Raw genomic sequence first — 20,215 nt, 5'->3', positions numbered from 1 at the left:
AAACAAAGGGTGGTTTGATCACAGTTGCAGTAAAGCACACTCTAATCTCAAACTTGCTCTTCACAGTAGGCCTCCAAACAATGATAGAATAAAAGAAGCGAGGAAGGGCATACCGAAACGCTCTGAAAGTAAGAAAAAATAGGCTTAGGGAGGAGGCATGGAATAATCTTCGAACCGCATCTGAACTGAAAGACTCCTCAGCGCTTTGGAAAGCGGTTAATGCCCCGTTCTTAGCCGATACAGGGAGGGCAAGTATAGAGATAGCTGTAACTGGAAAGGAATGGGTGGACCACTATTCTAAACTATATTCTATTCCTTCCCCCGAATCAAGTATTAGCGACTTGGAGGGTGATAGGATAGAATCCCAGATTGTTAACCATCATTCACAGCTTAAATTGGATTTGAAAGAGATTGAGGCGGCAATTAGATCAAGTAAGAGTGGTAAAGCTCCAGGGCCAGATGGCATCCCTGTGGATCTTTTTAAATATAACATAGCCTTCTGGGGACCTATTTTAACTCATGTTATTAATGCCTGTATATCGACTGGTCTTATTGCTACTTGGAGAGAATCGATTCTGGTCCCGATTTTTTAAAAAAGGGGGACAGGCACAATCCTGCATGCTACCGCCCCATCTCGCTCCTAGATTCCACTGTCAAAATAATTGGGAGAGTAATTTTATCCAGAATACAGACTTGGGCAGACGAGCATTCCATCATTAGTAATATTCAATATGACTTTCGAAAGGGCCTGGGTACGATAGACCAGTGCCTAAATTTGGAATTAATTATTACCAAATACACCAAGGCCAAAAGGGGTGCTCTTTATCTAGCCTTCGTGGATTTGTCCGCGGCTTTTGACTGCGTTATCCACAACAAATTATGGTTGATTTTAGAGAAGCTAGGAGTAGAATTACCTTTGATCTCCCTAATGCGTGAATTTTATATTGAGGCAAGAGCCCTGGTGCGCTTTAAGACAGGGGGTGAGTGCTCTGATCGTTTTATTGTAGGAAGAGGAGTAAGGCAAGGCTGTGTCCTGGCACCCCTTCTTTTTATTTTGTATATTAACAATTTAGATTTGACTCTGCAAAAGGAGTGCCAGGACCTGCCAGGGGTAGGGAATAGCCCTCTTCCCGTGTTAATGTATGCTGATGATGCGGTGCTTATGGCCCGCACCCCCGATAGTCTCCAGAAGGTTTTAAATAGTTTTGTTAATTTTATGTCTAATTTGGGACTCAGTCAATTCGTCAAAAACATTTATTTTAAAATGTGGCCAGGGGAGCAGAAGGAGCCGGTCTTTCTACCCTTGAAGAGAACTGTCTAACCTGTACAAACACATTTTCGTATTTGGGGGTTCTTTTCGATCGCTCTGGTTTATGGTCAAAGTCTGTGAATTCTCGAAGAATGTTGTTCCATAAGGCTTTAACAGCTCTAAGTAATTTTAGTAAAAAACTAGGCAGACATCCCCCCACTGAATTACTCCACATTTACAAAGCCAAGTGCGTATCAATTGCGACCTATGGAGCTGGCATCTGCGGTTATGTAGACGTGACTTCAATGCAAAAGTCTGAAAATAGATTTTTTAGACACCTGCTTGCTCTCCCAGCAAGCACTTCTATTTTTAACTGTCACATGGAGCTGGGACTACCATATATAGAAGATGTTATTGGCATTCAACCATTCCTCCTCTGGCATCATATATGGACCACAGAACAGACTAGTTTAAATCGTCAAATGATTAGAGACTGCTGTGTGTTAGATGGGGCTTCTCATATAGGATGGCTTATGCATATCAAAGATTTTTCACGAAAATTGGGTCATCCAGAATACTTCGATAACCCCAGCAGTTTGCTTAAATTAAATAGGAAAACATTGAAACTTAGTTGTCTGCATTATCTCGAAAATATAAGACTAAATAAAGAGACTCATAAAATCTCAGTTCGGGGAGACAAAAATATTCTTATTACTTTCAAGATACAGCCTTACTTAACATATGTACCTCTTGATTTTGATAGATTTTTTACTAACACGTTTTAGGATGTCTATCGTGCACAGGTTATTCAGTTTTCCCAAAACTGATGACTGGTCTAGGCAACTGTCTAATTGCCCTTGTGATGGTGTGTCCGTACAATCTACCATGCATGTTTTATTTTTCTGCAAATTCTATATCCACCAGAGGAAACGGTGGATAGTTCCAGTGCTCAGAACATTAGGGATGAAACAATGTCGTCCAGCCTTTTTAGTTATGCAATCTTTGGGGGGAAGAGCTTATAACTTAATCGGTTACATTGTTTTTAAAGTCTGTTTTTAAATGCAGGAAGACTATTATTATGTTAGAAACTGTACTGTAAAAATTCATTCATAATTTTGAGGCTAGTCATCTTTTATTTAATAGATTTATGTGTTTTTGCCCTTGATTGTAATGAACTGGAATTGCGCTTTTATGATTATTTTTTTAATCGAATAAAGCTTTGTTTGATTTGGGAAAAAAAAAAACTTACTTGGTGCTGATCCGCATTAGTGCAACTTTCATATTTTTGTGTCTCTGCTATTGACAGGTTTAGCTACCTGTTGCCAAAGACTATTGTTTCCAGTACATAAGCATACACTTGGAGGGGGCTTTGGATCAGCCTCTTGCTCCAGATTGTATAGTTTTGTTGTCTATCAGGTGTTTGCTTTTTAGTCTGTGTCTTTCTTCCCTATTGTTGTTTGTCCCTCCCAGGAGCACTTTGGTCACACACTTCTGTTTGGATAAGTTGTAGTCTTTCACTTGTGACTTGATGAGACTCTTTTATTTAGTATGTCGTACTCCATGGCAGTGCTCTGCTGCTTGTTTTTGTGGGCCTCAGTGCATTCCTTTTATGCACGTAGGCTTCTCGCCTAGCTCCTCATCCTAAGTCCGGTTTTGCATTTTTTTAAAATTTATTTACAGGATTTCAGCAGCTACAAAGTTTCTTTTTTCCCCCTTTTCTGTTCTAACTTGGATGTCTGCCATGTTAAAATGGTAAATTTGAAATGGCTGCCACGTCACTACGCTTGAAATTCGCACATGTCAAGAATTAGGGACACACATGTCATGATGCAAGCAACCAGATGTATCATAACACATGAGCATGCATCAGCAGCAATTTTGAAATGGGTTTCTTAATAGAAAACCCATTGCAATATTGCCATCAATGCATGAGCATTATAGAGCCAGGATCCATTGCCTTTGCCAGTGCTTGATTAATCAGTTTACATTTGCTAGTACGATAACTTTGGATAGCACTTACATTGCAGATAGGTGTTTGCATAGTTGAATTTGTGAGTTAACAGATGTTTTTTTATTTCTTTTATAACATTAGGTACAGAAATCTTCTTTGTTATATTGTTATTTCCTAATTAATGTTTGCTCTTATTTCCAGGTGAAACGGATCTAAATAATGCCATAACAGAAGCAGGGAAAACATATGAAGAAATAGCCAATCTAGTAGCAGAGCAGGTCAGATGTATATGAATCATGTCCTTATTGCTTTATTTAAAATGTATGTAAATTAAAATGGATGTGTTACCTGGATCTTGAAGTCCTTCCCTGTGTGAAATACTGATAGAAAAATACAGTAATAAGTTGCTCCCCCATCAGACATGTTCTAGAAAAGCATATTTTCACATTTTTTTATGTGCAGTTCTGCCTTTTTGTTTACTTATATGTCCTTTGATATGATTTTTCTGGTTTTTATTGAGTTACTTTTTTTCCCCCTCTGCTAACAGTCTTCTTGAAAGATTGCCCTTTTCATATTGGTGTTCGAGATATCCATGTCTGATTTTTACGTTTTACTTCTTTAGCTGTAGAGGCTGTTTGAGACATCCTGAATAATCTATAGCATGATTTACTGATAGAAATATGTATGTTTTATGTTAATTGGCCAACATCTGGATGGTTACTGTTCTGTTTCATTGTAGACCTTGTTGCATTGATCTGGCCACCCATCCCTTCTCCCTGAAACCTGGGATTTTTGAGCCAGCAGGTTTCGACGCAAAACTCATTGAATGTCTAGGTTAAAAAATGGAAGGATAGAGCGATTAGACAACCTACATCCATTGAGCATTTTAAAATACCCAATATCCAACATATGCAGGCTTTTCTCTGTGCTGGAGCAGGGTAAGAGGCTAATCTCCAAAAGATCTTTGAGAAATGAAATGGGGATCTAGCTAGATGAGTGTCAGGATGTCATGATGACACCAAACAGTTTGGCAACACTTGCAAGTGTAGAGTAACACTGCTTAAAATTCTGTATGGATGTTCTACACCACTGACAAATTACTTCAGATAGGTCCGACCAGATCGGAGAGCAGCTGGAAGGGTTGTGGGGAAGGTGGTACTTGGAACACATACTTTGTGGTTCTGCCCCAGGTTTCAACTTTTCTGGGGAATGTCTTAACATCAAATGGTTCGCAATAGGGAGATGACCCAAAGTGAAACTACAAGGCACATTAGCAGAATCAGTTTACTCACTACATGCAAGCAGAGGCAGGATTGTATACCACCTACTCCTGGCAATGATGTCAGCACTACTAACACATTGGAGCACATACTTGATAACTGTAGGTGACATGTGGCTTCAAAGGTTATGTTGGGTGCTGACAATGCAACGTTATCTACACTGCAACAGCAAACAAAAAGGAGAAACCTTTTCAAAATCAGGGACACCCATTAATCTAAAAAAACTGCATTAGTGTGCCTTTTCGCTTCGAATCATCATTTCCTCTCTTCATAGTTGCACTTAAAGATATTTTGCTCTGACATCTTTTAGCTCTTTTTGGAACTTTTCCTCCTTATTGGGTACTTCTTAGTGTTGACATGCTCTTGACATTTTTTGGGTTTATTTTCCTCCAGGTAGAAAATGTGTTGCAATACTTTTCTCCTTTTTCCACTCGCATTACGTGTCTCGTTTGCCATCCAAGCTTAACACAGCAAAGTCTTCCTCTCTCTGCCTCTACTGTCCTATAAGAGCGTATAGTACTCTTCTCCGAACCATCATCTGTGATATCTAATTCCATGGCTTCTCAATGTTTTAATAGCATTTCTTTAAAGTCTTGTAATCTGACGCGCCTGGTGTGGCCTACTAGTGCATTTCTAACTAGCTATCTTTAAGAGCTATGTAATTAGCTAAACCTGATGATAGCTATGGGGGCTCAAGGTCAGGTCTTTTTTCAGTTTTAACTTAGACCTGGCTTCATTCAAGGTTCCATTGGAGCCTGCACACTGTGTTACGTTGTAACGCATAATACCAAACTTTGACGCTCCAAGGTGGTCTTTGAGGCAGACTACTCAGCCTTGTTTTTGGGATGCCCTTTGAACCCATTCTCCAGGCAACTTCCAAAGGCATCTTTCAAGATCCTGTCTCAGCGCTTGCCTATGGTTCTTTCGGGTCTGACATCAAACTTGACGGTGTGTTCTTTCGTCGTTACAGTAGGCTTAGGGCCTTACCCTTGGTCCTTGTGACCATCTTAGCCACACCTACTCTTCCGCTGTGCCCTTTTGCCTCTAAGACTTGAGGTACAACCTGTGTCTACAGTAGGTAATGCAGAGTCTTCTAAGAACATCTTGAATGGACTACCTTTCCTTATATTGCATGTACTACTCTCTCCAGGATGGAACATTAGGGAGGGGGCACTGTCTTATGCCATACAACTGTAGGTAAGATACTGTAGACTGCCCCCCTGTTCCTGGTCATATGCATCTCTGATGCCATTTTTGCCCCAGCGGTATGCTGTGGGCTGTTTGATGGGCTTTGGAGACCCGTTTAATGGAACTATCTATATATTGAATCCCAAAGCCTCACATGACCATGCAATTCTTTTTTTTCCTCTCCATTGACTTCTGATTGCACTTGCAGGAACCCCAAGGCATCCAGAGACTTTGCATTTACCCTTGTCTGTTCTGCTGCTGATCTTGCCCTTTACCATATGAGCCTTCTCTTCAGGCCTGAAGGTTCTGCTAAGCTCATGATTCTTGGGGTCTTTTAGGAGCTCAGTACCAGGCCATCTCTTGGGACTGTCTCCAAGCTTGTATGCCCATGTAATCTCTGCTTTCTGTGATTCTGCACCTGTTGGTGTACCAATTGCATTCGTCTTTTTTTGTGGTGAGCCCATTTCACCACCAAACTAACTGTTGCCTTAGAACTTCGGACCTTATTCCGAAAAGGCTCTTTATGCACCCCTTGTAATGAGTCGTTTTGAGCCATACCCAAGTGCAGTAGTTTTGTAACCCTTCCAAAAGTGTTTCCCTAGATTGGCCTGACAATTTGTGACCGACCTAATAAATATTACCTACTTAAGTGATATTGTGCCACTGAAATTCAGAATTTTCCAAACCAACCTGTTAGTACATAGGTCAATTTGCAAAATTCACTACTGATTGCACAAATAATGGTCACAAATTATGACCAGTATCATAATACATCTGGCCCTTTTCACGTCCTACCATTAACAATTCTTCTGTGCTCCTCCACAGGTAAGGGTGTTGCAAAAGTTCTCTCTTATCCAAAGGTATTACAGCGTATCTGTGCCTGACTTGTCTAAAGAGTCTTTCTCCCTTGCAAGGGTTTGTGTAGTGCCTATGATCGCTCCTCACTTCAAACACCCAACTATCCTCCTTTGGTGGGGTAAAAGCAGGCTTTGCCTGCCCCAAAAGGGTTTTCTTACATAGTTCCTCTATGTTAACCTGTCATCTGTCTTGTCAGTTTTGAAGCTCTTGTAACTTATTTTATTTTTGTGGTGGGTAAATTGTATGAGACTGACTTTCTCTAGGCCGATTAAACCCATCTTTCGCTTTTGCCCTCCTCCACCTAATTCTCAGTCTTAAAAAAACGTATTGATTGACTGCAACTGGAGGAAGCCTTAGAATTTGGGAAGGTCCACATTTCCAGCACAGATGTTAATATGTGCTGACTTTGAAGTTCCATGCCACCTCAGGGAATTATTTTCAAAGTCCGTCTTTTTTCATTCTGTACAATTATCTTCTTTAATTTACTATCATTTCACTTCATTTTATTTACCTCAGCACTCATGCTCATATTATTTGCCGTTAAATTATGTTTTTTTGCATTGTTTAACAATAAATGTTGAGGTTGCTGTTAGGGTTAGCATCAAGGTTAGGATAAAGGTTTGCGTTACAGTTAGTATAAGTGTGAAAGTTAGAATTATAGTTAGAGTTATAGACAATTAATGAAGTAAAGGCTATAACGAAATGATGGTATCAACAAAAGGGTATTATACATCTAATTAATTGCTTTATGAGGTAATGGTATTATAGCAGATGATTACCTAGATTTCCTTTACTCCAGTATTGGAACTTTCATAGATTCCCATGCTTGAATCATTCCCCGTCGTCGAGATGGGAGTCGCCGGTATACATAAAATAGTAATAGAAACCATTACAAAATAAGAAACTAGGCCGAGGCCCATTCTAGTTTTGTAACATATCCACTTCTTTTTGTAAAAGAGACTAAATAAAATGAACAACCTGCGCTGCTCAGCTTTTTTCTATCAACCTTATTCCTACAGTTGTTTCACCTGTTTTTCTTCAACAACTGCTTAGACTACGTGCCAACATGTCTGACAAGGAAAAGAAAGCCATCTTTAAACGTGTGCAACCTGCTCTAAGAAGAGACTTTGTGTGGAGGACAAGCACAAGGATTGCATTTACTGTCTGTACACAGAGCATAAGCCAGCAGACTGTAAGGTATGCCGTACCTTCTAAAAAAAAAAACTTTGAGAGACCGTGAGGGGCGTCTCTTGACTTTGCTCCAGAAGCCAATGAAGGAGCCAGTCTCCAGGGACAGTGATGAGGCCTCCTCTGCTTCATCTTCCAGGAGGTCTGTGAAAAGGGGTAGGTCTTCTCCTTCACCTTCTAAAGACGGCCCAAGAAAAGCCTTAAAAAAGACCTTTCATAGGTCTGACAGGCGCAGTCCTAGCAAATCTCCTCACCGAGGTGTAAAGGTGAGGGAAGGACTATCAGCAGGAGTGACATCAGAGAGGAAGTCAAGCTCAGTTCCTCCATCTTCTCCTCCGGCAGGTCTTAAAGCCTTCAAAAAGCCATCATCTGTTCCTCCCGATGGCAAACCTGTGAAGAAAATTCATCCGCCGCCGACGCTATCAACAACTCCGTCGACGAAGACTTCAGAGGTACAGTCAAAGTCCTCGACTCATTCAAATCTGACTCCGTCGACGGGCTCGTCTAATATAAAGCCCATGAGGATAGCCCGGCTTGCCTGGTCAGACAGCCTAAACCGGACTCTGTCATCTCCCAGGCAGCCCAAAGAAAGACCAAAAATCCATCAGCTCCTCCCTCGACACCTCCAGATAAAGAGGGCAGACGCTTGGATAACGCCGGCGAGAGGTTTTCCTCCATGTTCAGCCTGATGGTCAGGGCACCAAACGCCTTGGCAATACTTGGTCGCTACGATCGACAGATGTGGTGTGACCTTTCCCCCTATCTGGATCAATTGCAGGAAGATGCTAGAGTTGAGGCGAAAAAGATTCTGCAGGAGGGAGAGAGAACCTCTTCAGAGGTCATTGACTGTGCAATGGTCATTGCAATGACTGCGTTCCGCTCCCTAGCGGGAGCTGCTGTCCTTCGTCGCCAAGGCTGGCTTCGAGCTACCTGGTTTCGTCCAGAGGTCCAAAACAAAATCTTGGATCTTCCCTTCGATGGAGAGGCGCTCTTTGGGAAGCACATTGATGATGCGCTCCAGGACATTAAATAAGACACAGAGACCGCAAAATCCTTAGGGACTTTCGTGGGGCCAGAGGCAAAGGCCTTCCTACCTACAGAGGAGGATACCAGCAACAGTGGTATTCTTCATATGCATCAGCCTCTCAATCTTACCGCCCTCTATATAAGCAGCGGCAGGGTCAATCATCCTCCTTTTCTAGATCTACCACCAGAGGACGACAAGGACGCCAAGGGAAGGACTCCTCTAAGCGTCAATAGCGGCTTGCTGGCTCTAACTACTGTTCATTCTCCTCCTGTAACACCAGTGGGGGTCAGAATCTCACATTACTTCCACAACTGGCAACAAATAACATTGGATCGTTGGGTTCTGAATATCATTCAATACGGCCATACTCTGGAGTTTGTCCATGCAACGCCTCCCAAGCCCCCTCGCTCCACCGAGTCAAAACCTCTTCGGCTTCTGCGTTTAGAAGTCCATCAAATGCTCCTGAAAGGGGCGATAGCGCCGGTTCCTCTCTCTGAACGGGGAGAGGGTTTCTACTCCAGGTTCTTGCTAGTGCGGAAGACCTTGGAGAAGTGGAGCCCTATTCTAGATCTGAGAGAGCTCAATGCCTATCTCATCAAACACTCGTTCCGAATGGTTTCCTTTCAGGGCAGCCTTCGACTCCTCAACTCAGGAGATTACATGGCCACATTGGATGTAGTGGACGCATACTTTCATGTACCCATCCATCCAGCCCACAGGAAGTTCCTTCGCTTCACAGTAGCCAAGACCACTTTCAGTTCAAGGTCCTACCATTTGGACTCAGATCTGCTCCGCGGATCTTTACAAAAGTACTAGCTCCTGTGGCAGCTTTTCTACGAAAGCAACAGCATCAGGTTTTCCCTTTCCTGGACGACTGGTTGCTAAAGGCTCCTTCCAAGCACGCGGCAGAGGAATCACTCACGGGGTGCATACACCTTTTTGACAATCTGGGTCTTACTCTCAACACGGAAAAGTCGACTCTGTGCCCATCCAGAACAGCTCGGTTCCTGGGGGCCATTCTGGACACATCCCTCAACAAAGCCTTTTCGTCCCTGTAGAGACAAGAAAAGCTGATGGTCATGACCCATCGACTTCTAAGAAGGCAGTCCCTTTCGGTTCGCCTCTACAAGTCCCTCCTAGGGTCCATTTCCTCCTGCATTCCTCTGATTCCTCACTGCAGGTTACGGATGTGCCCTCTCCAGGAGGAGCTAGACTTGCAGTGGCGCCAAGTGGATGGGTCCTTCGATGACAAGATCTTCGTTACCGTGTCCATGAGGGACGCCGCATAATGGTGGACGAGCGAGGAAAACATTTCTCAGGGCATCTCCTTCAGGGTCACCCCAGCTCCTCAAATAATTACCACGGATGCCTCCCTGGAAGGCTGGGGAACGTTCTTGCAAGACCTTCACGTTAGCGGGCGTTGGCTACCCCAACATCGTCTTCTACATATCAATCTGCTGGAGCTCAGAGCGATTCGCGGATAGAGCAGTCTGCATTCCTGGTACGAACAGACAATACGACGACCATGCATTACATAAACAAAGAGGGAGGTACCAGGTATGGTCTTTTGTCAATGGAAGCTCAGACAGTCTGGGAATGGGCGATCCAGCATGGGATATCGCTAAAATCGGAGCATCTTCCAGGTGTTCTCAACGAGACGGCGCACAGGCTGAGCAGACTGAAATCAGTCGGCCACAAATGGGAACTAGACCAGTCCACTCTGGAGAATGTTTTTCGCCTGGGGGCAGGCCGTCCATAGACCTCTTTGCCACGCCGGAGAACAAGAAATGCAGATTCTACGCAAGCAGGCTTCACCATCCGGGATCATTGGGAATGCGCTTTCGATGGCCTGGTCAGGTGCCTTTGTCTTTGCTTTTCCCCCCATTCCTCTGATCCCCAGACTTCTCAGGAAGCTCAAGGCGGAGCCTTGCAAGATGATTTTGATAGCTCCTGCGTGGCCCCGCTAATTTTGGTTCACAGAGCTGCATCTCCTCTCCCTGGAATGTCCACTTCCTTTGCAGCCGATTCCTTCGCTGCTGACAATGTCCCAGGGCCAAGTCTGGCACCCGGATCCTCGATCCCTGCAGTTATTGGCATGGCTCCTGAGCACTGAGAATTTCTCGGTTTGACCCTTTCACAGAATGTAGAGACGTACTTTCTCAGGCATGGGCTCCAAGTACAAACAAAACCTACTGGCTAAAGTGGAAGTGTTTCTGTCATTTGTTCCTGCAGGAGCATTCACCCTCTTTCTTCTGCACCGCATGAAGTTCTTCCTTACATTCTTTCTTTAGCGAAAGCAGGGCTGGCTCACTCATCCATCAAAGTTCATCTCGCTGCCATCTCTTGCTTCAGATGAACATCTTCTGTTCCTTCCCTCTGGTCGGCAAGGATAATTAAACAGTTTCTCAAGGTCCTTTTTAGGGTTTTCCCTCCAGTCAAGCCTCCACCGCCTCTTTGGCACCTTAATGTGGTTCTCACCCAGCTCATGAAGCATCCCTTTGAGCCTATTCATAGGGCTGACTTGAAATTCCTCTCCTGGAAGGTAGCTCTTCATCTAGCTTTAACTTCAGCCAGGAGAATAGGTGAATTACAGGCACTCACCATTCAGGAACCTTTTCTCCAATTTAAAAAGGAGACAGTGATACTCTGTACCAATCCAAAGTTCATACTGAAAGTGCCTTCAGGCTTTCATTTGAATGAGCCGGTTATACTCGAAGCTTTTTTCCCTCCACCTACTACTCCAGCGGAGAAAGCACACCACTCACTGGACATTCAGCGATGCTTGAAGTTCTATCTTCAACGTACTAAGGACTTCAGGAAATCACCTCAGCTCTTTGTGGCTTTCAGCGCCCCTCGTAAGAGTTTTCCCCTCTCCAAACAGGGGATGGCCCATTGGATTACCAGCGCTATCCAGTATTGTCACCGAGCGGCGGGCAAGCCACTTGAAGGTCGGGTCCGTGCTCACTCCACGAGGGCGATTTCTTCTTAGGCAGCCCTCTTTGACGTCTGCAGAGCAGCAACCTGGAGCAGTACTCATACATTTACAAGACATTACTGCCTGGATTCTTCAACAAGTAGTGACACAGCAGTGGGCCAGACAGTCCTGAGGAACCTCTTTTATTAAGTGGTGACCTTTTCCCTTTCAACCCTCCTTCCTTCTTTCTGTTTAAGCTCTTTGCACATTCTTTAAGTTATTTTGCTTCTTCTTCTTTCCTTATGTTTACAAATGTGTTTATTTACCATTGACTTTGTGATATTGGTGAATTGGCTACTTCTCTTTCTAGCTTACACCTATTGATGTCTCATGGCGTTCTGTTTTTTAATAATCAATAATGGATAAATAAGGAATCAAAGATCAAAAAATGTGCTCATAACTGCTAGCTACTCTGTTTCAAGCATGGGAATCTATGAAAGTTCCAATACTGGAGTAAGCAAACAAGTTACTTACCTGTAACTTTGGTTCTCCAGTATTGGAAACTTCCATAGATTCCCATGCGACCCACCCTCCTCCCCTGGGAAAGCTCAACATTCAGCATCTTCGGTTATATTGTTATACAATGGCTCCGAAAATCTTAGGGTCGGAGGTGCTCTCAGGAAGGTTATAGAGGGTGAGGCTAATCTGATTGGTTGTTCCTTTTATTTAGTCTCTTTTACAAAAAGAAGTGGATATGTTACAAAAATAGAATGGGCCTAGGCCTAGTTTATTTTTTTGTAATGGTTTCTATTACTATTTTGTGTATACCGGAGACTCCCATCTCGACAACGGGGAATGATTGAAGCATTGGAATCTGAGAGTTTCCAATACTGGAGAACCAAAGTTACAGGTAAGTAACTTGTTTTCTTCCTCTGCTCAATCCAAGATTTTATGTTTGAACATTGGGAATGGCCTGGGGGCTTATTTACGATGCATGTCCCGTTGGCAGGCCTCTCTGTGATTTTTGGAATAATTGTGAAAGACTTTATTTCAGGATTCCTCCTAGTAACCCTAGCAGGCCAATTCGGAATCTCTTCTGGATGCTCCCTTTGTCTAATTCTGAGCCTGCATTTCTGAGTATGCTCCTGCTCTGTTAGAGAATGTTGACTACCCCTTTTTGGAGGATGTGCATAGTTCTACAATTTGGTGACCGCTTTCTCATTAATGCTTTCATGAGCCATTCATGCTTACTGCGAGGGTGCCATCTGTGTTTTAATGCCATAAACAAATCTGGCTGACTACAACAGAGCTCCCTAATGAGAACCACCTTGAGATTTATGATTAATTCACTGTCATGCAATGGCAGGAGACTTTTTAGATCCTTCTGATGGCAATGCTTTGGCCAGGCTTGCACTGCTCCATCTAAAGTACCTGTACGTTTTCCTGCTTTTGGTTAAAACATTGAGGCTCTATTGTGATGTCTTACATCAATGGCTTTGTTGATTTAACTCAGATAAATGGAAAAACAAAATCTGTGTCTGATGTACAGTCTCACTGCTACACTTCTTCTATCTGGAAACTTTAGTAACTGCAGACAGATCTCTGCTTGTCAAAGGTGTTAGGCTTTCACTGTTCTGCTTAGACTGTTGCACTCCTTTTATGTACGTGCTCCATGTTGATGGTTGTTCCTCCCTTGGCTGAAGATTAATTAAGGTTCCATGCTTCAGGGTCTCCTTGCTTCATCATTCACCAGGCTTCTTAGAGGCTGCACCTGCTGCCAGCTCTCTAGATTGTAGCTCCCTTTTTTGCTGTTTTGATATTTATTTCCTACCTTTGGGAGTTTCTGCAATCCCAGGAAGAAGTGTGTTTCTGTACTGGAACAGTCCCCTGCTCTCTCCCTATTCTTGTGTTATGTGCTTTTGGTCCTGCTTCCATTGGAGATTATTGGATTAGAGTTTAAGGGTTATTCAGTCCGTTCTTCCTGCAATTTTGCCTTTTTTAAGAAGCTCTTGTGCAGGATTGTTGGTCCTCAGCTTTGACCAGCTTGAGTTCCTCCTACTTGTGTTTCATCAAAGACATTCTTCCTATGTGGGGTTATGCCGTCACTGCACTTTGAATTGTTGGAGATGGTTTAAAAATCCTTCTGTTAATCTGCGGGCAGTTGGATTGGATATACACTTAACTCATTGTAGTAACACTAATGACCATTCTGGTGTTTTAAGTCCCCCTTCCTCCATGCAACTTGCCTACCTAGCCTTCCATGTTTGAGTGACCACTGTGCATTAACTTGACAGATAATAGGGACTTGTTCTGCTGTAATTATGCAACTGTAACAAACACGGAGGACGAGTTCCTCAGTAAAGCAGAAGAGTACAGCTCTTTCAACCACAGACTGTCCATTCCGTGATTTGTAGTACATTTTAACAATTTCCCTAATATAGAGTTATGCTGGACGAATTACCTTCTTCAAGTTGTTTTTGGATTCGTGAAAAACGGGTATTCTAAAAACGCATAATAAATGTAATGTTCTTTTATTGGAAACCACAGTTCTTCATTTTTAGGGTATATGTTCAAGGTAGTCAGTATCAAAAAGAACATTTACACAAGAAGGGGACAATCTCTAGAGAGCTGGCAAAAGTGCAAGAGGGTCTTCAGTTGGCATGTTGAAGTCAAGAGCTGCAATTAACCAAAAAAGAACAAAACTAAGGAGCTAGAAAGATGAAGAATTTAAAATGTGTCTTATGACTGTGGGTAGTCAATTAAGAGGGTTAATCACATTAATCTGTTAATACCATTCTGAACGACTTACAACTGTTGCCGGGTCCAGTAGATCTCTGAAGCCCACAGTTTTGGTGTCCAAAATGGAATTGGGAAGGATCACACCATCTAAGAAAGCCCTAATTTAAAGCTATCTTATGGAGAACAGCAGCCCCATCGGGTTTTCCAACAAATATTACATTCTCAAGGGAAATCATGGCTGTGAATTAACATAAGAGGGCTACAAGTTTTCGAACCATGAAGCCTATACAAGGTGAAAACGCAGGCAAATCCATTCCTGGATAAATCTGCCAGCGAAAGTTTCAATAGCTTGGTAAAAAAATTGAACTAAAAAGAGAACAGATGATAGGCTACGTAATGACCCCCATGTAGAACCAATGTTTTGATTTTCAGACTGAGGCCCTTATCGCTTGACTATATCCCCAGATGCCTACGGAAGACCTTAAAGAAAGTGAAATGGTGAGAGAGAATGGTGAAAGTAAACATTTATATATCTGTAAAGTCTTCATGAATGGACAACTATCCAGGGGATTGATGGACAGCGGATGTCTACAAACCAAAGCGAGATAGCTAGAGCTTATGTCTCATAGAAAAAAAGGGACATAGCAGATGCGCTATGAATAACATACATACATGCGGACACCTATAAATGTGCTAACCAAGAAATATAGCCTTACATAGATATTTCTAAGATTAAAGTCAATGCCGGAGCCTTCACCTCCCTTTTTTTAGGTAGTGACATACTTGAGTTTCCCGACTTTCATGAAAAAGCCCAACTGGTGGAAAGAAGCACCTTTGTCAGCAGCAGGCATTTTCCCAGAGAGCAGGCAGTTGTCCGAAACTCAATGAAAGCATCATTAAACTAGAAAATGGGGGCTATGTGGATTGTAATCTAGTAGGCTGTTTCAGGTCCACTCCAAAGAATGAGCATAACCACTAGTTAGTTTGTCTTGGGAACCAAGCTAAGACTTTGAAAGAGCCTCTACTGCTTGGACCAGGGCCTTATATATTAGATCACCAAGTGTGTAAGGTCCCAGAACGTATCGAGCACAAATATTACAGTTTGCATTCTCCACATACTTGGGAGACAACATGGAATCTAGAATGCACGAGATAATCTACTATATTTTTTCAAGTGGTTAGGTATTTGTCTAAATAGCCAGGTTTTGTCAAGTGTTTTGTACGTTCTTTGAACAAGGGCTATGTGCTAAAAGGATGACAACAAGTAAAACAAGTTATGCTCCTTATTCACAAGCCTTTTTCACTTATAGTGATAGACCACAATTGGACTTTTGCTACACTCAGGTTGTGGACATTAATAAATAAATACTCCAAGTGCTGTCCTGAGGCTTTTCCCATACGAAATAGTTTTGCAGCTCACTGTGTGACCCCATTTATGCCATTCATTTCCAAGATGGAATTATCAGTGGCAGTTGTTTTACGCCATGAAACAAATGTTATGCCCAGCCTTATGAAGTAAATACATGCCACTCTTACATATCAAAATCATCATGTACCAATTTCACAAAGATCGATTAGTAGAACGGTTCAATGAAATAAGCATATGTCAAAGAAAAGCCCTGGCCCAGGGGATAAGGACTAGGACAAGATATTACCTGTAATTTTAATCTCTGTCCAAAGTAGTCCGCCATCATCCAAGGGACTCTGTGCATTTGAATTACTTCTTGGACGTCCACAATGTACCTATTTCCTTGTTTGCAAGAGAACACTAGCAGAACAGCTCTTAAAAGCAGGGTGAAACTCACCCTTCAGAACGTATATAGGGCAGTGCTCTAGTCGATATATATATATATCTTTTTTAACTCATAGGGACAAAGTAATTGCTCTACTTCCTAATGCAACTAATTTGTTGCCTTTTCTCTGACAGTTTGCAGGCACTGTAGGAAAAGCATTGTGACTAGTATCCCAGCCAGAGGAGAAAATAAAAAACCCAAGTGTTTTCTATCAATATTCTGAAAAAAATGATTAAACAAAAGTCAACACCATCCTGGCTAATAACCTACAAATGTAGAGTTCCCAACAATATATTCTCCCTGGAACTTTCATGCCCCTGGGGAGATCTGAGTAGCTCCTCTTATTTCATTGCGTCCAAACAAAAACCCTGATGATAAAAGCACACTACATCCTTTCAGTGCTACCTGGAGAATAGATTTCCGACAGCCAACAAGATCTCATCTATAATGTTTCAGTCGTTTTAATTGACGTAACCAACTCGGAACAAGCAAATACATAAAACATCAACAAAAAAGGAAAGACTGCTGTCCTCATGACAATTATAACCATCTCAAACAAAACCACTCTGCCTCAATGGACCACAAGAAAAGCCCCTTGTCCAGCCCCCTCCCCCCCCCCCCTCCCCCCTCAACAAAGGGGAAGGGAAGGGTATAGAACGAGAACTCACTTTTCCTTCCTACAGATCCCTATATTCCCACAACTAGAACAAGAAGAATCTACTTTGTGCAATGTCGAGCACAATGAAATTAGAAAACAGCAATTAAACAATAAATCATGTGTATTGTATTCATTACTTTCCATGTGATTTTCCTTGTCTTTCACTGTGGCCCAAGAAAAGCCTTCCCAGCCTCAACCTGCTAGAATGTGTGCTGAACCCTAAGCTTCACTGGATGTCAGGGTGCAGCATCCAGACCTATTAATATTTTCTTGATTTGTTGCAGTTCTTTCCTCCTAAATGCAACTGATTTACTGTGGTCAAGGAGGAGCCGAATCTATTCACTTCCAACAGATGCCTCACATAGAGTAGACACAGCATACAAAATGCTTTACAACTCTGAGGGTGCACCAGACTCAGCAATAACTGCGCCAATGGTTTTAGCTCTACCCTCCATGCTCCTGGTTTTAAGCCTGTTAAGTCACAGAACCACATCCTTGAGAGAACGTCCCCTCCACAAGAAACCACTGAATCATCCCAGTGAGGGTTTTAGCGTCTTTTTGGACTTGACGGGCATTAGCCCGGATTTGCATATTTGGGGACTGCATCTTCTCCTCCAAGCACTAGATCTGGCAGCAAATCTGTTCTGGCAATATGTAGGTGAGAGAATCATTACTTTGCTCCCTTCATTGAGCATTGCTACAGAGGATTGTAAGTGTAGGATACTCTTTGTGAGCCCCTGCTTTTCACCCTCTGCTTTAGTCGATCTTTTGTCCAGGGACAGAAACTTTGCATCAGTGGAAGGCACATTTTCAGCAATGCACTCGCTCGTGTGCTACAGATCTCGCAAGTGTGCTGGGATCTGTGATTCTCATGTAGGACAGACATTCTCCAGGTTTAGTGCAGAACTGAGTATTTTCTACCCCAGACACCAAATTCTGTATTTATGAGAATGTATTACTGATATTAGTTTACAGTACCTGTTACAGGGCTCGGACGCCGAAGTGTTTGGTGTGGACATAATACCCAGAGAGATTTCTTCGGAAAAAAAAAATAACTCTCCTCGAAGAACAAAAAGAACCGATAAACCTGTGGGAAGGCACTTAAAGTACCTGGCTTGAGTACCGTTACTCCTTAAAGTTACATTCGATGTCTCATTCAATGGCACTTGGGGCCAGATGTATGACGGTATTTAGCATGCGCAAACGGGTTTGCGATCCGTGTGCACATGCTAAAAATCTGTAGCCAATGTACAAACACTGTTTTGCGATTCGCAAATAAATTGCAACTTGCAAAATAGTGTTTAGCAACTCGCTATTAGGAAGGGGCTTTGCCTTCCTAATAAGAGGGTGGTAATGCAGTCGCAAATGGGAAGGGGTCCCCTAGGGACCCCTTCTCCCTTGTGACTGGCTCAGAAATTACACTACCACTACCTGCCCTTAAAAAATGATCGAAAAGGAGCTGCATTAAAAAAAAAAAACTGCTTTATTGAAAAGCAGTCCCAGACATGGAGCCCATTAGGCCACCATCCCTGGGTGGGCCAGCCATTCCCAATGGGGTCGCAACTTGCAAGTGGCTCATTATTATTCATGGGCCTCGCATTTTGCTACCCCTTTGGAAATTGGTAACTGTGTCTGACACTGTTGTACATTTACTTTTGCGACTCGCAAATTGCGAGTCTCAATTTCTCACAAATTGCGAGTCGCAAAAGCAAATGGTCGTACATCTGGCCCTTGCTGCCTGTGACTTGTTATTCTAGGAAAATGTATAGATCAGTCTGTTGCCTGCAAAGGGATTTGCAAAAGGAATCTGTGGGAACGGTAATGTTTATCAGGAAGAAAATGACTAAAGGTAAGTAGTTTGTTGTCTTGCATATTGGGGCTTCTCTGATTAAGGAAGCTTTTCAATTGTTTTCAGATATGGGGCAATTCCACTCTCCTCAGTACTTACCCCTTGGCAAACGTTACTCTATTTATTCTTTTATGGTTGGAAGTTTGATAACATGTCTTGGCACTGACATACTATCAGAAGCTGCATTTGGGCCTGCTTGAACACATGGTTCAAAATGGTCACATCTCCTTTGGAGAACCATTCTGAGAGCTAACTGTGCAAATGTTTTTCATGGCAGAAACTTGCCTTGTAACTGCTGACATCATTCCCTGTATAGATTCATTCACATAATATTTGTATAATTCCGTTTACAGCCGAGGAAAGATCTTCACTACCTCATGGAAACTAACCATGAGTATAAGGGCTTTTTGAGTTGTTTTCCAGACATCATTGGAACTCATAAGGTAAGCCCATTTAGATTCTTATTTTATCAATTGTAACATAGGTAATTGGCTTCAGACAATATGTAGGGCATTGTGAGTTTTGTGCCTGGGAGTATCAAGTTTTGTATTGCTTTAGTATGATATTCATAATTCAGCTGTGTAACAGTAAGTCTATCAGAAAAAAATATAAATTGTATGTGCATACTTCTATTCAATGAAAAAAATGATGTGTATTTAGGGACCCTCGGGATCTTTACTAAGGCCAGATTTCATCTCTGTTTTAAATCAACTTTGCCTTTACAAGCATGCAATTAAGTCAAAGATGCTATACATATTGTCAAAAGGGGCATGGAACAGGTATATTAAATGTGGCTTTGTTCTGTTGATGGCCCTCACACATTCACGTGGTGGAAGTGTAACAAAGAATAAAACCGTGTCATCATGACAGAAGGAGGGAAATCAAGCCCCATCTCACTGAACCCAGAAGATGTTGAATGATATTACTTATAACTTTTTGCTGGAGCTCCTCATTGTGTTCTTTGAGTAGTAAGGGACTAGGACAAGCTCTGCGTTGGATAGCAGAGTGGGAGGTCTGAGGAGTGGAGATTAGAGCAGCACATCTCCTGGAAGAGGGAGTGGTCATCTTTGCATTGATAGCTTTCCTATGTGGTAATGATTCAAAATAAAAACTGCAGTTTTCTCTCTCTTGAAACAAGGGTAAGTCAATCTCTATACTATTCTCGTCAAGTAGAGGCTCTTCCAAGACCAGATGTTACAACATGGCATGTTCCTGCTAATCTCCCATTGCACATTACAGGAATTGACCATACCCTAGCGGACGACCTGACCTGGTTAGTCAATCATCTCATGAGGGAGGATTCTCCAGGAGGTCCTAGACTCCCATCTGGCCTGGGATTATCTTCCCACAGACACCTTTGCAACTTATTTGAACAATAGCTGCAGTCTGTGTGCTTCATAGGTGTGCAGGGGACCCGAATACACAGTCTTACCCCTCCCTTGGAGGATACACTTATTTCTGCATGCTTGAACTCCCGCCCCCCCCCCCCCCCCACACCTCCCCACACTCCTCTAATATTGA

The 20,215-nt window shown here is 42.6% G+C and overlaps 1 protein-coding gene across 2 annotated transcripts in view; it reads left to right on the top strand.

Moving 5' to 3' along the window:
- Positions 1–20,215, top strand: part of SNX9 (sorting nexin 9) — a 730,362-nt gene that overhangs the window by 626,029 nt on the left and 84,118 nt on the right. For both annotated transcript variants that reach the window (XR_014963143.1, XM_085612219.1), the window contains 2 exons: positions 3,402–3,478; positions 19,048–19,137. Coding sequence is in view for 1 of the 2 variants with exons in the window: in XM_085612219.1 (XP_085468345.1) it covers positions 3,402–3,478; positions 19,048–19,137 (167 nt within the window). In the remaining variant the exon portion in view is untranslated. The remainder of the gene's footprint in view (positions 1–3,401; positions 3,479–19,047; positions 19,138–20,215) is intronic.

This window comes from Triturus cristatus, chromosome 6 (genome assembly GCF_964204655.1).
Source record: "Triturus cristatus chromosome 6, aTriCri1.1, whole genome shotgun sequence".
NCBI classification, from domain to species: Eukaryota; Metazoa; Chordata; class Amphibia; order Caudata; family Salamandridae; genus Triturus; species Triturus cristatus.
The sequence above is the reverse complement of the archived record's forward strand: the minus strand, read 5'-3'. Positions and strand labels throughout refer to the sequence as shown.